General features: G+C 50.6%; 2 protein-coding genes across 7 annotated transcripts; both read right to left on the bottom strand.

Annotated features, from left to right (window-relative positions):
- Positions 1–451: 451 nt before the first annotated feature.
- sirt7 (sirtuin 7) lies at positions 452–5710 on the bottom strand. Of its 3 annotated transcripts, none has more exons than XM_049013383.1 (10): positions 5414–5710; positions 4515–4652; positions 4310–4414; positions 4157–4227; positions 3998–4070; positions 3688–3786; positions 2805–3041; positions 2297–2377; positions 2004–2110; positions 452–1884 (listed from the first exon to the last, which is right to left on the bottom strand). In XM_049013383.1, exons 1-10 carry the CDS (start codon positions 5570–5572, stop codon positions 1683–1685), a joined length of 1272 nt encoding a protein of 423 aa, XP_048869340.1. In that variant the 5' UTR covers positions 5573–5710; the 3' UTR covers positions 452–1682. The 3 variants fall into 3 exon arrangements, with proteins under 3 accessions (XP_048869340.1, XP_048869341.1, XP_048869342.1); XM_049013384.1 differs by having other exon boundaries at positions 5462–5704; XM_049013385.1 differs by having other exon boundaries at positions 1696–1901.
- Positions 5711–6436: 726 nt separating this feature from the next.
- Positions 6437–13949, bottom strand: si:ch73-100l22.3 (uncharacterized). 4 transcript variants are annotated; one of them, XM_049013379.1, is made up of 10 exons: positions 13270–13949; positions 12573–12701; positions 10663–12478; positions 10308–10399; positions 9561–9683; positions 8921–9037; positions 8456–8557; positions 7833–7949; positions 7370–7455; positions 6437–6884 (listed from the first exon to the last, which is right to left on the bottom strand). In XM_049013379.1, exons 1-10 carry the CDS (start codon positions 13417–13419, stop codon positions 6797–6799), a joined length of 2820 nt encoding a protein of 939 aa, XP_048869336.1. In that variant the 5' UTR covers positions 13420–13949; the 3' UTR covers positions 6437–6796. The 4 variants fall into 4 exon arrangements, with proteins under 4 accessions (XP_048869336.1, XP_048869337.1, XP_048869339.1 ...); XM_049013380.1 differs by having other exon boundaries at positions 12600–12701; XM_049013382.1 differs by having other exon boundaries at positions 13907–13923.
- Between the last annotated feature and the right edge of the window lie 1223 nt (positions 13950–15172).

Raw genomic sequence — 15172 nt, 5'->3', positions numbered from 1 at the left:
AGTCTCAGTGTGTGCAGTCTTTACATGTTCTCCAAATTGAGTAGAATCACTCCTGGCGTTCATGGGATTTGGACCAGCAACCTTCCAGTTACTGGCAAAGATCCCTAGTCTTAGAGCCACCACTCCGCCCACGGAAGATAGTTACACCCAAAATCCAGCTGGTGCCTCTATGGAAATCTGTTAGTCACCTCATTCTGCTCGTTCCTGATAGTCAGACCTCTTTTATAACTGACAAATACAAATCTAATTTCCATTCAGCCAAATACAATACAATTTCTTTAGCAACTGTAATTCTTATTGAATTACTTCATAGTCCTCCTGTTTTATATAATTGTTTTCTCATCCAGCTCCTGCCTATATCACTCTCACACGTATTGTTGAATATTGTGGTTGCAGCCTCACCACCAGGTTGTTCCTGTAAGTCCTGTAATGGAAGCACCCAGAGACAAAGTAAAACAAAGACTTTTATTACAATCAGCACATAAAAACCTTGAGAGGCTGGACTTGGGTCCTTGTCCATCTGCAAGTCACAGTGCCTGGGAACTATACAAATACTTCAAATTATAAATACCCGTTCAAACAGGGTGGTCTACAAAACGTCAAGACCGGCCGCGTAAGCGAAAATAACCAAAACATGAGCGACAGAGACTGTGCAGGCAGAGGCAGGCAGGGGGCGACCTCGTAACCGCCAAACCCCGGCATCACAGTCCCGGATCCCCTGAGAGTACGGAGGAACATTCGCGAGTACACGTGATCCAGACCCAGCCGCGATTTTGCCAGGATACGGACAGGCCGGTCGCTGACTGGTCAGAACACAGGAACACTGAAGAGTTTAACAATGCATCACCCCGAAATCACTGTACGACGTTCATCAGATGCTTAAATACCCTTAAACACCCTGACCTGCAAACATTAACATGCATCATGCCATTATACCCTTACTTACATAGCTGCAGAGCAGCTCTGGCCAAATGGCTCACTCTGAGGTACAACAGCAGATGGGAAGTCACCGGACCCGCATGCTTGGGTCACAAGTCTAGACCTTTTACACCAGTGGTTCTGAACCCGGTCCCCTTACAGTCCGCACTCTTGCTCCCTCACAGCTCCGAGTGCACCTGAACCAAGCAATCAAGAGCCCCGAATCCCTGGTACAGGGATGGGAGCGAGCAAAATTGTGGACTGTCAGGGGGACCCTGAGGACTGGCTTGAGAAACACTGTCTTACAGCAAACATCCACAATGACCCTACTAGACCTTTACACTCCACCATGTCTTTCTGGATAAGGCCAAGATAGGTCAGCAGCTTAAAAACAAAAATCATTTCTTTATACTGTTCAAGCAAATACAGAGAACGCAGTAAAACATTATATTTACACCCTGCTTATTTGCACCCACTTCAGGAGAAATGTAAACATTTAAACTAACAGCCGTATCCGCATGTTTTCAACCCTTTCTTTTCACTGTTGACTTTGTGAACAGAAATAACGACCCAGTCAAGTTGCTTATTGCTCTGACTAAATACCTGAGGACAGAGTAAGGTGCAAACAGGTCAAATTCAATAAACAGTAACATTACCCATTTACCAAACCAAAGGTCCTTTGAGACAGTTAATTAGCACCACGTGAAACTGAGACTGGATTCTCAATAAATACTTTCTGGTAAAATCTGCCACACCTGGGTTATTCAAGCTGTTTTCTTCTTCCTCCTTCCCTTTGAATAACCTCGTCCGAACCATCCACCCTGGACGGGAGCTCCTGGACGCGGCCCCTCAGTGTCCGTCATTCTCTCCTCCAGCCCTGTAGATGGCGATACCACTTTACGAGTGTGACTGTTTTCTTCTCCAGGCGTCAGCATTGTGGCCAAGCTGAAAATGGGGTCTTCTGCTCTGTTGTAGGATAGAAACTATAAATTGTACAAAAACTGTTCAACAAACTGCTAAACAAACAGACTAAACCTCAAACACGAGGTCATGCTCAACCAACCCACACAAACAAAGGTTCTTACTTGACGTAGGAAGGAACCTGGATGTCCAACTCCTCCATCAGAAGACGCATGACGTCGTCACATTTTCCATGGATTTTAAGGGTTGCCAGGTCATCCTTTGGTGTCCACTACAAAATACACACACACTTCAAATTAAAGTGGCAGTAACCAAAAAAAAAAAAAAGATTAATGACAGGAACGTTGCATGCCTGCTGCTTCTTCAGTGACACTGAAGAGCAGTATTCCTGATGCAGGGCACAGATCGCGTCTGCGTTACTCTGTGAGGGAGACCCTCATGCTCCACTGAAGCCTACCTGCAGGTTGACTATGTAAAGCTTTGGCCTTCTGTTGGCTGGTCTGTTCATGCACCACAGGCAGGAGTATTTCCTAAGCACCTGCGGGGGGGAAGGGGGAGGGAGAAAGGCCTGATTCGTTACTCCCCAGTGCCTTTGGGAAAATTGCCTGAGAAGATCATGCTCTATCTCGGCACCAATTTCTACATGGTCCCAACAAGGCATCGCATGGCTGGTTCTAATGCATTAAAACCTGTTAAGCTGCACAGATCTATGACTTTAATACATCGAATAGACAGTCTGCATGACGCACAAGGCATTCTGAGTTATTTCTATCATGCATCAGCAGCTAAGCCTCCAGCTTATTTCTTTCCACAATAATTAATATTAGGGTAATTTACGTTAGTTCTAGGAAGGGTATTCTGTTTGACCTTAGGATAAACTGACATACAAAGGTCAAACAGAATACCCCTCCTAGGATTTAATGGGCCCATGCCCCCTGCTGGTTGGTATGTGTGGCGCATCCCACCTTGAGGCTGGAGCCCAGGCAGAGGATGGCGTCGGCAGCACCGGCGGCCCTGACGGCCCCCTCCCAGTTCAGCGGCTGCTCCAGTGTGCCGCGCTCCCCGAAATGCACGATGGTGTCACACAGCTCCCCTCCGCAGTGCCCGCAGAGCCTGCCCGTGCCGTGCCGGTGCAGGGCGGTCCGCTCCGTCACGTCGAACAGCCGGATCCACTCCCGCGCCGGGGAGCACGAGGTGCACACCTGCGGCAGGGACAGCGGACGTGGGTAACCATGGCGACGATGCACATGCGCTGAGAGTGTTTAATGACACACGACGCCGATGAAAGGAAGTGGGGATTCGTGGAGTAAACGCGCATTTAAAAGTCACTGCTCACTGGACTTTTCCGGGCGGAAAGCGGACATTGTCTGGGGCAGAAAAATAGTGCGACCGCATGACTGGATGAGGATGTAAAGGAGGGTGGGAACAAACAGCATCGATCTTTTCTCTGCTCCTGAATAATCCATCCATCCACTATAGTGTTTAGCCAGTTCAGGGACGCATTGAGACTGCAGCTTGTCCCAAGCAGTAGTGGGCAGGAGAAAGGGGACAGATGCCAAAGCATTTCACTATAATAACAGATTTTTTAAATATATTTAATATTACAGATTAGCTGCAAACGCCTGCAGCAGACTGTGGTAGACAGCAATGCTGAATGATGGCTCCGGTCATGTTGTGAAACGTTTAAAAAATGGCGATTTGCAACAGGAGGCTGCACTTCTGCAAGTCAGAAATGACCCCTAGTGCTGTATGACCTCCCGTACCACGGTGAACTGAAGGGTGGTGCTTATCAGGGCAGCAGGAGACGGCAAAAAGCAGGCAGACAGCGGCACGGCAAGGGCCACTCACCTCGATGAACATGTTGCCGTGGAGCTCAGACAGGACGTGTCGCGGCAGGCCGCTGCGCAGGTGCAGCCCGTCGCAGTTCTGAGACACCACATGCTGCACCTGGGACACACATACGCAAAATACACACAACACACACGGCGGTTCCTAAATCCCCGAGAAGCGTATCCAAACAGATCCATAACAACGTCAACGTCCACTAGCATGCCCCGTACGTACTGAAACACAATGTTCCAAAACTCTAAGTAGGCGTGTCCCAAAGAGGCTCCACCTCCACGACGGAACACTTAGCCGGCCAATCACGTGTGCTCACCAGCTTCTCCTTGTGCAGCATCCGGATGGCCATGTGTGTCAGTGTGGGCTCCGCCTCGCTCAGGTCCGACGTGCTGCCCGGAGAAAGGCGGCAAATGGGTCACGCCTGGGGACCCGTGTTCTGACCCGTTGCCAGGACGGCAAGTCCGGCCCCACTTACCTCACTGATCTGCCTTTCTGCAGCTGAGTCCACAGACCGTTTGGACCTCGGTAGTCGGGGATTGAGGCCGCCTGCCACACACAGGAAAACCTCATCAGCATCTTCCGACAGACAGTTCTGATTGGACGGTTCTTATGGAATCATGGACGGTACCGTGCTAATGCCCGCCCCCGTGTACACGACGAGGTTCCTGGCGCCGCGGACCGCCTCTGCCAGCTGTGCCACTTTCCGCCGCAGGTCGTCCGTGTCGTCGAATACCTGAAGGGACGAGCCACAAGTGACGGTGCCTGACAGACGCAAGGACCAGGAGATACAGCTTCTGTTTTACCATCCCTGAACATCTGAAGGGCTTCCTGACCTCCTCCTGCTTCCTCTTCAGGATGTTCCGCCGCATCTGCCTCCTGCACAGCTCCCGCACAGTCTCGCTGTGCCTCTCCAACTCTGCCACATCTTCGGCCGTGCGCTCCCACTCCGACTTCTTCAGGATCCGCGACACCTGCACAGGGGGACGGAGAAAGGGGGGTGAACTCGGCCCAGGGTCTGATAGGCAGACGGACACGGACAGACAGATGGAGACAGAGGGACACAGAGAAACAGATAAAACAGGGACTCAGACACAAAGGGATGCAGACAGACAAACAGGGACAGAGACAGACAGATGGACAGAGACACAGACAGGGACAGAGACAGACAGATGGACAGAGACACAGACAGGGACAGACAGATGGACAGAGACACAGACAGGGACAGAGACACAGACAGATGGACAGAGACACAGACAGGGACAGAGACAGACAAGGACACAGACAGACATACAGGGACAGAAACAGAGAGACATACAGAAACAGACAGGTAAACAGACAGACAGACATAGATACGGACAGGGACAGAGACAGACAAGGACACAGACAGGTATAGAGACAGACAGAGGCACAGTAGCATAGTGGCACAGAGACACAGACAGAAAGTGACAAAGGTACAGGCAGAAAGACACAGAGAGACAGACAGACAGAGAGAGAGAGAGACAGACACTGCCCTACTCAAAACTGCTCTAGCTGCTTAATTAACATGACTGAGTGGAAGTACATGTCCCACTTGCTTTCCATTTGGCCCAGTATCAGCGCCGTCTGCCGTACTGAGACACTGCAGTGTTACCCCGATGAAACCTCTACTTTATTTTTAGCAGTAATATACTCCATGGAAAGGAGACCCGCGACGCAGATCATAAAAAGAGCCGTGGATGATCGCTCAGCTCGCCTTAAAACACGCCGGTCCCGGCGCCGGAGCCCCGCTTCCCGACCTCACCAGCTTCAGCGTCCTCCGCTGGTCCTCCCGTTGCAGGATCTTAGCTCTCTCCTGCGCCTTTCTCTTGGCTCTGGACGAGAAGCTGCTCCCCGCAGACGACGAGTCCTCCATTCTTCCTGTTTGGGGACCGACGAGCACCGCGCACCGGCGTACGCGCAGCCGCAGAGCCGTTGTCTGTTCAAATCACGCCCTCTGGTGGCTGTAAATGGGTGCGCTGGCTTGTGCGCAGACACGAGACCTCCCTGCATTTGGACAGACAGCGCCCCTATCGGTCTGAATCGGCGCGGTCACGCTGCCCTTCCTCGCTTGCGCGACGAAATTAAGTTAATTCGGTGTCTGGCAGGACTGAAGTTAAGAAACTTCTTCCAGGGCAGAACACCGTTGTCTGGTCTCTGATTAAGTGTCTATTCTTCCTTTTCCTGTAGTGTTGGGAAGTGATGAAGTTGTGGCTCTTTTGTTGTGTTTTGTCATTCTTACAAGGAGCGCAACACTTCCTGCAGATATTTAACAGGATTAATTCCGGTTGATTTTATACCTCAGTGGTACTATGGCAGGATTAATTTCGTGATTGAAACATGAATCGGTTCATCTTGCTAGTTGTTTTTCTTTAAATCATTCTTAAATACAACCCGCCTGCGCATGAGACACCGAGGTTGCTGTGGATTTATGGGTAAACAGAAAATTGTAACTGAGTGGAAGTTTTAGTACTTTCGCACTTAATTACTCTAGATACTAGAAGGGCACGGGCTTAGCACGACTCGTGTTGCTCTATGAGGAATGTGGTCCAAACTGTAGCCTCAGTAGGACACTCAGAGCTGTACCCCCGACCAGGACACACATCTGACAGTGATCCTGACCTGAGCCCAGCTGAACGCTTTAGCTACTCCAGTGAAAAGTTAGATGTATTCGTTAAATGTAACGAATTCCTGATCACTGAGCTTCATTACAACTTACAGAAAGAAACTAGAGCACATGCACAATGCAAAGACAAACTTTTATTACAGAACATTTAAATACAAAAAGTAAATACAGAAAATAATCTATCCCTTATATATTAGAAAGATCCCAATTTTTGCATCAGATGCAAAAAAACACTAAAGTAATACATTAATATACACACAAAAACACATTTTAGAAAGCGCATTTTTTAAAAGTAACAAAAGTTAAAAATAGTAAAATAAATGAAGCCCATATGATTAATAATCTGGCTTCCTGGAGTCACTGCTGTTTGTCACAGTCAGCTGTGGCACGAGAGGTCATGGCGCCCCCTGCTGTGGACACCGATACTAGCTTATTGGCATGTCCCGCTGCACTGTCAGCCGTGCGGCTCCAGGTTCACCGTGGCCTGGGGTGCTGACAGGCCCGTCTCCAGCCAGCCTTCGCCCCAGCCACCCGTCGTCCCTCGACCGCCATTTTGTGTAGCCTGTGGGGAATGAACGTGAAGTTGGCGAGTTTTTAACAACTTTACATACTTATACAGCTGGTCATTCGACTGCAGTCAGGCAGATTAAGTGTCATGCTAAAGGGTACTAGAGCAGGCCGCCCTGGGGAACTGAAATGGAAAACATAGGTTGTGAGTGGATGCCCTTAACTAAAACAGGACCAGTCTGCAGCCTGGAGCCCTCAGTCCCAGGCTACAGAGCAGTCAAACGGTGACAAATGTACCATGCATTATAGCGTGTTACTTTCTGCCACGCAGCTGATGATCGATCTCCAGCTGGGACAGCAAAGCACTCCAAATCGTTTCTGCTCACAGAGGAGGACAGCAGAGCACTGAGTTTGCCCCACAGAGCCATGATTAACGAGGCCGGCTGCGGGAAAATGCGCTCACACTGACAAAGAGGTAGAGAAATACGATCTAAAATCCTGTCTGCTGCAGATTTTACCAAAAGACCGAACTACACTCACGCCGAGCTTCTCCTCCTCCTCTCCAGGGACTTCTCGGTAGCTGCAGACAGGGAGGCCCCTCCTTTACGACGCTCTTGTCCATTTTCCTTAAAGGCCGAAGGGAATGTCACTGATTTATCACAACATTAGTAACGGAATTGAAGGCACGAGCAAAGCAGAAGCTTCCGGAACACTGGGCATTCCCAGAGAGCCACCAGGGAGCTTGGAGCTGCCGGGGAAGTGTGAGCAGTCCTGGCATTATGGACAAAGAGTACTTAAAGTGAATGAACTCTACTTCTGCTTAGCAATGTGGGTTTCTGGTACCACCTAGTGGTCGGAAAGAAAAATGCAGCCCCCCCCCCCACCCACCCAGAAACACATTTATTCATCATTTCAGCACAGAGTTTTCAATTGGAGAGCTGTCGGAGATCCAGGACACAAGCGAGACCCACCCCCCTCCCACCCCCGTTCCCCAGTGCTTTACCCGACGTCTCAGCTCCCTCTCCCAGATCAGCGCCCGGTCCCAGGAGATGATCTGCATCCTCTCCGCCGCTGAGGAGCTGAAGAAGATGTCGTAGATCTCATAGCGAGCGGAACGCAGCTGGGGAGGAGGAGGGACCGATTCATATTGTTATAATAAACTCATTATTACATCTTAGTGCATTTGTGTAATACAGCACACCAGCAGCTCCATGCAGCGCGGAACTGGGGCCCCAACAGCCACAGCTGACCATCCCATTCGTCTCGGAGAGACATTGCTGGAAATCACATTTATTTAGCAAATGCTTTTATCCAAAGCAGGGTCAGACAGTCGCTGAAGCAAAAGGAGGACGAGGGCCTCGCTCAGGGGCCCAAATGTGAAATAAATGTGCTGATGCTGGGATTTAAACCAGCGACCTTCCGACCAAAGACATAGCGTCCTCACCTGCTGAGCCACACGCCGGCCTCCAGCACGCAACCCCATCCAGCCCGTGGCTCGACAACTGCTGACTCGTACCTCTGGTGTGGCCATAACTAAGTCAGGTTCGGTGCCGCTTTACCGTGAGTCAGACCTTGACCAGGAAATCGGGGGTATAATCGGGGGGGGGGGGGGGTGGGCTCTGGTACCTGCAGTAAGACCCGCTTCTGTAACTCCAGGTCCTGTTCGCTATCAAACTCCTCTGTTTCTGCTGTCCGGGGCTGGAACGCCAACAGGAAGTGCTGAGAGTCCTGTGGTGGATTTGGGAGATTTCAATAAATCCGCAGGAGTGGCCATTACTGCCAAAGTGACGAGGTGCCGAGTGCGTTAAAAAAATAAAAGAAGCCTGTTCCCAAAAGGGCCGCGGGAGCTGATGATGACATCGCTGTCAAATGCGAAAGCTAAATTAGGCAGACACAAAGATAACTAGGAACCTGGCACGGTTTATCGGTCAATCCAGCAGCCAATCATTACATGCGCTTCATCATCCGCGCAGGGAAATTAGTAGCACAGATTAATAGTGCTGGCGACAGGCAATAAAAATGTAAATGGGGCTGAGTTGCGCTCATATCCCTGGCAGCCGGCACGGCACCGCCGAGGTCACACAAGGTCACCTTGACGGTGCGCTGCAGCTGGGCGACGTGCTCCGAGCGCAGCAGCCGCCGCGTAAGGTAGCCCTTGACGGCCGCGGCCACAAGGGGGCGCCAAGGAGAGCTGAGGCGGCAGGATATCTGTGGGGCAGGAAAAGACGAGTCAGACTGGTTTGGTGCCATATGCACGGCAGGAGAGAGAGACAGCTGGGGCAGCAAGCTGATCGTGAGACATCCAGCCCCGCCCACTGCCCTTAAACACAGAGTGGTTATGGGAAAAACAAGGGGGCGGGACTGCCAATCACTGCCAGGTTTAAACCAATCATTACCAATAAAATAAGCTGCCAGTAACAGCCACGGCGGGTTTCAAAGACACGCCTCTCCCACCTTGCAGCTCTGCGGTGGTGGAGAGAAAGTCTCTATGACAAGGTTACTCATCCTCCCCCTGTCAGACACTCAACACACCCCAATCGATGCGCCCAGTGGGTCAGAGGAGCAGGCCGCCCACGAGCTCCCGCTTGTCTCTCCAGTACAGTGGCAGCAGTTTTAGGCCAAAAGAGACAGACCTAATTAGAGCTGTTAACCCAGCCAATGTGACAGAGCAGAACATACACATTTATTTAAGAGGAAGAAGAAAAACAGGAAAACAAGGGAACAAAAATACCTGTGAACCTAAATCATGCACTGCGGGGGGCCCGAGGACCGGGACACCCGGGGGCCCAGAGGGCCGCACACCCCCCGATCGTGGAGACAGATGCCGGAGGCACTGGTAGCGGGCGGCGATCCTCTGTTTGGTGATGGGGAGGGCAAGCCGAAAGACTTAACTCAGACACGAATTAAACAAATTACACGCTCATTCTCCCAGTCAATTTCGCTGCCTAGTATGGCCACGCCAACTCCACATTAGGGCCAGGCTCCAGACGCGTCGATGGCAACAAGGGGAGAAAGAGCCTCCGTTTATAAAACAGCTTCTGTTAATTATAGTGTTGTTAGCTGCATATATTAGAGGCTATAATTAATGGCGCAGGAACATTACCGCAAGTACGACTCAAGGAGTAATATACGCCAGTAGGGTGCCCTTGGGAGAATGAGTCAGTGCGGGTCCTCTTAGCCTATAGTGTTGTATTTTAACACCATGGCTTCTTCAAGACTCATCAAACAAACAACATCAAAGCGTTAAAGCTAATTAAACCAAGCATACAAGGTTCATCCTGCTTCGCCGACTGCTGAATCCACGGAGGTCAGCATTCAGTGTTATGTTAGGCGGACCGACTCCCCCTTTTGCATCACAGGTCCCGTTAATCTCTGCCTGGTCACGGCTGCAAGCCCAATGGGGATGAAGCAGGGAGCTCCGCTCTGGGTTTGTGGACGTGACCCCTGGCCCAGGTGCCATCCCGCCCCCGTCTCTCACCTGCAGCTGCTCCCTCTCCTGCTCCTTAATTGGGGCCTCCACATGCAGCTGGGTCTCCTTTGGCAGGAGCCGTGCCCAAGTGCCGGTCTGCACTGCAAAGACGCCCAAGAACACAGGGTGAACTTCCCCGGAGAAGAACAGGCCCCACGCGCGCACACACACCCACACACACAAGGCTCTTTATCCAGCTGGAAAAATCTTTGCTTGCTCGCAAGACAAGTCTGCTCATCGGGGGGTGACACAATATGGAAGTATTTGCATGTAACTTCCAAAACAGGATGAGTACAGTGTTCTAAGGCAGCCTCCTACGCATGTCCTGCAGGCCAGAGTTAGGTGCACACCGTGGGCTTGTTACCTTTGGGGGTGCTGGAACGCGGCCTTCCCCAAGCTGCGCTGTGTGACGCCGCCGGCATCCTGGGGGACTTTGTTTCCGCGGTGCTCATGAGGAGTCTGCGCTTGGCTCGCATCCCCGGACCTTGGTCCACAGGCGAGCCCAGATTCTGCGTCCGCGCTCCGGTCTCCTCACCCCACTGCCACAGGCTGGACGGCGTTTCCACGTCGCATGACCGATCGCTTGGGGAGCGGGAGTCGTCCAGCGGGGGTCGGTTGCTAGAGTCAGTGAGGACGGGACTCCTACGTGGCACCACCGGAGCGTCCCGGAACATCTCCGGCACTCGCATCTTCTGGGAGATGGACGTGATCTGACTTTTGGGCTGCCGATGCTCAGTGAGGCCCAGCAGCTCCCTGGCCGGCAGCGCCCACTCACCCCTAAGGTGGCTGCCTTTAGCCCATGTTTGACAAGTGGAACCTTCATCCAGGGTGGACTCCAAGTCAGAGATGAGGGCCTGCAGGCGGGACAGATTCATCTCCAGCTGGCTGATCTGCACAGCTCGGTCAACACCATCTTTTGTGCGAGCAGGCAGCCCAGCGTTGTCGCTGACACTCAGGGTGGTGTTCACCAAGAGCTTCGCGATGGGACCTCGGCCCTTTCCACAATGGACAGGACTCAAGCACAGCTGGGGAGTCGGAAATGTTGTAAACTTCTTACTGGCTGGCACTTGATTTGGCACGGTGCCATCAATCTTTGGCCCCACACTGAGACCACAGGGCTCTGCGGAGGAGGATGTGGTGGTTAGGGGCTGTGATAGATCACTTGCTGGATCATCCCTTGCCGTAGACGGCGTCAGATTATCTCCAACTAGGCCATCAGGTTCAGATGATTCCAAAGACAGAGCAGGAACTGCAGAAACCAGGGTGCCCCTTCCCACATTCCCGGGGACATTCACTGATCCACAATCAAACACCTTTTCGCTGATTTCCAGGTTCGTCCCAACAGAGGACTGGACCTCTGGAGTTTCTGACAGAGTCTGAAATGGTGGCTGTTGCGCCACACTTACAGAAGATGGGTCAAACTGTGAAAACCTAACTTTGGCATGATTGGCTCTTCTCGCTTTACTTTTCCTGAGCTCATTTTTCTCCACTAGGGGGACCTCATTGTTCTCTTTGTCAGAAAGGTTCTGGGCCTCGTCCGTCTCCTGGGACAGATTCTTTGCCATCCTCAGCTGACGCTGCCGCTGCCGGTACTCTTGGGACTGCTTCAAAAGATTCTGAAGGCTCATACGATACGGCACCTCGCACACACCAGGGTCTCCTGATCCAGAACGAGCAGTGTCCAGATTGACCTCAGATGCCAGTGCAAAGCCTTTCACTGTTCCTGTGCCCTCAGCCAAGCAGTCAGTGTCAAGCGGAATGAGACTCTCCTGGCTCCCCACCTGACGCACCTCCTTGCTTAGTTGGACAGCCTCCACTGTAGCAGCCGTATGGCTGGCGGCTTCCGTATTGTCGGAAGTGATGTAACCAGATGACAGAGAGTGCTGGCTGGCTTGGTCCCGAGTCTCTGCGGTCTGATGTACGTCAGAACCGTGCACAAGCGCACAGCGGGTGTCAGGGACCAGAGACGTCCTGCCGGTAAGGTCTGGACTGTCGGTAGCACCCAGAGTCACGGAAGAAATGGATGTCAGATGATGAAATGAGAACTCATCCCGTTTCCCATCATGCATCGGTTTAGCCGTGGAACACAAAGGCGGAGGAAAATCCCAAGTGGCACTTCCTGTCCCAACAACGTCGGGCTCATTTTGAATGAACTCCTGAAGTGTTGGTACCTTCCTCAGCTGATGGAAGAAACATCACAAACATATCACACCCAAAACACATTAACACAAGCACTCAGCGATCCATCAAGCTCAGGCGTGCTAAGCTGTCTACCTGCACACTATCGAGGAGGGTCTGCACCTGTGACACCCTCGAATCCGGCTGTGCTGTACCCCTCTGTCTCAGCAGCCTCATCGCTTCCACTTTGTACCCCCGCATTAGCTCCCTCTGCTGCTCGGTGAGCTAAAGAGACAATACAGGGGCAAACAGACCACACAATGACCCATCGATGGGCAGCCAATACTAAACCACCACTGGACCACAGAAAAGATATAACTATGTCCAGTAAAGACCCCGTGAATGAGGGCAGCATGGAGTTTAAGAGAGTGGTATACAAAATCTTTATGGAAACAGACAAGGTTAATCTTAATGACTATATTGCTCCAAAAGAAAAAGTAATCTGGAAATCAGTCAGCAACTGAAAGTCTCGAAATTCAAACTTAACGGCGGTTTGGTTGCTGTAATTTCGGTTTTGTGGCTGTGGTTTCGGTTTGGTGGCTGTTTTTCAGCTTTGGTCAGCTGGCTGGCGTGAGAGCTTAGGTTCGAGATAACTCTGAATACATATGCATTTGCGCTTGCATGTATGTATTAACTTATCAATAGTCTGCAGGGTTTGCAAAGTATGCGAACGCTTTTGATGTAGCTAATTTAGGGTTATAATTGAATCATATGGACATGCCGTAAGATTTCTTGCGTAAGCGTTGAGTGCCGCCAGATGCGCGCGAGCTGGCATCCCCGCCGTAATACGTACCAGAGGCGGAAGGACGGCGACGCCGTGAAACCTGATGCAAGAGGAGCCGCCGTTTACCGGCCGCGCGGCGGAGCGCGCGCTATCCCGCGCGCCGGCCGCCTCCCCGAGCTGCGCCAAGCGGCGCCTCGCGAACGCCTCGTACTCCTCCATTCCAATGCAAGCGCTTAGCTTAACTAACGCAGTTAGCCTGCTAGCTGCCCACTCGGCCCTTCCTGATATTGCCTTCACGTGTCCACCATACGTTTTCAGTCATCATCCACATAAAAATATCAATAAATATAGATATTTAGCTATTTGGCTAACTAACTAGGCACTACATGGCTAAATAGTTATAAGCTTTCTCCTTCTGTCATGTATGATAAGTGGCCCGATAGTCAAGCGCAATTCTGCGTAAACATAACAAAACCACACCGATCTGTCTGTGAGGAGCTCCGCTAGCCGTAAAGCTAACTAACAGCAGGAGGTTAGCCAAAAATAAACAGCGGTGAACACTCTGCTTACGGCCAGTCTATGGCTGATAATATAGAAGTAGTTAATTAACTTTTTGCAATGATACAAGTGCGATGTCCGACAAAAGAAAAGCAAATACCCAATTCCTAACTATAGAAACCATGCACGGACTTGGCTTATTGTTTACGTTTTACCCGCTTCCCCCGAAGTCTGACAGTTTGAAAGCTGGCGGGGCTGCGCTGTTTCCCGGCGTGGATTTGTAAAGACGGAGCTGGATTCGCTGGAATGCGACATCTAAAAGCAATGTTAACATCTTAAGCAAAAAAACAAAGGTATTAATCAAGAAGTTTCGGTTTCATAAATATAACTGCATAACATATGTCTGTAATTATCAGGTGGCTGAAATGTAAGTTAATTTGGTTATAATCCACCCCGATCTTTACCTCATACTGAAAGGAGATGAAAACCGAACTACAAAAGCTGGTTAAAAATGAAAGTACCGCCATCTATAGACATAAATCACCTGTAGTTTTCCTTTTCAACGACCTGTTGTCATCTGTATTACACGGTAGGCAACTGTAACTGAATAATGGTCAGACAAACCCACAGATGTGGGATAGTACCGTCATCTGTGTATAAATGAACCTTAGCTCTTTGTTGTTTCCAAGAGTTTGCATTTCAGGAATAACATAGTTTTGTATGTCCTGGTCTCATCCGTACATTAACCCTGTATACAAAAAAAAAATACGCAAAAATGTATAGTGTATTGTATTATAGGTAATTATTTGCCTGAATGATGATCTCAAACCCACATTGCCCACATTATTAGAATAGCATCTTGGGGAAAAAAGACATGAAAGTAGGCAACCCTGTCTAGTAGGATAAACATCTTAGCTTATATGGAAACATAAGACATTGTATGTTTACGATGTGGTATAGGACAGTGGTGGCCACTCCGCAAATCCGCAAAGGGCCGGTGTATATTCAGGATTTTGGGATAACCTTTAGGTCAGCTGTTCAAACCCAGGTGTGAGGACTCTTCAGCCAATCAGTCCTCTAATTAGTGACCTAATTAGGGAGTCGTAGTGAAAACCCGCACAAACACCAGCCCTATCTGGGTAAGATTGGCTACCCCTAGTGTAGGAGATGGCCCTGTATCTACTCCATGGAGCATTGTCAAATCTGAGCAAGCAAGGCAACATTGAGTTGGGGGAGTCTTTCTTGATTTGTCCAGCGTGTTTAATGCCACCTAGACCTTCAGAAGGATGTTGCTGGATGATGGCTTGATAGCCTGGATGACAATCTCACATGCAGACCGCAGATTGTCTGCCCCATAGCTGCACACTTGACGTGGTACTGTACTGCCCAGCAGCGCCCAGAGCTACACTGCTCCTACCTGTTTCTGCTCACCCTCTGCACCACAGACTTCCAGTGCAACTTGGCTCATGCCACC

This window comes from Brienomyrus brachyistius, chromosome 5 (genome assembly GCF_023856365.1).
Source record: "Brienomyrus brachyistius isolate T26 chromosome 5, BBRACH_0.4, whole genome shotgun sequence".
Taxonomy (NCBI): domain Eukaryota; kingdom Metazoa; phylum Chordata; class Actinopteri; order Osteoglossiformes; family Mormyridae; genus Brienomyrus; species Brienomyrus brachyistius.
Note: the sequence above shows the minus strand (reverse complement) of the source record. Positions and strands in the feature narration are given on the sequence as shown.

Excerpts from the sequence above, each read along its gene's own strand:
- sirt7 (XM_049013383.1), bottom strand. The coding sequence starts at position 5,572 with ATGGAGGACTCGTCGTCTGCGGGGAGCAGCTTCTCGTCCAGAGCCAAG. Across the intron at positions 4,415-4,514 it reads TGAAGAGGAAGCAGGAGGAG|GTATTCGACGACACGGACGA; the intron begins GTCAGGAAGCCC and ends TCGTCCCTTCAG. Across the intron at positions 2,111-2,296 it reads TTTACATAGTCAACCTGCAG|TGGACACCAAAGGATGACCT; the intron begins GTAGGCTTCAGT and ends TGTATTTTGTAG.
- si:ch73-100l22.3 (XM_049013379.1), bottom strand. The coding sequence starts at position 13,419 with ATGGAGGAGTACGAGGCGTTCGCGAGGCGCCGCTTGGCGCAGCTCGGG. Across the intron at positions 12,702-13,269 it reads TCGCCGTCCTTCCGCCTCTG|CTCACCGAGCAGCAGAGGGA; the intron begins GTACGTATTACG and ends TTGTCTCTTTAG. Across the intron at positions 12,479-12,572 it reads CCCTCCTCGATAGTGTGCAG|CTGAGGAAGGTACCAACACT; the intron begins GTAGACAGCTTA and ends TTCTTCCATCAG.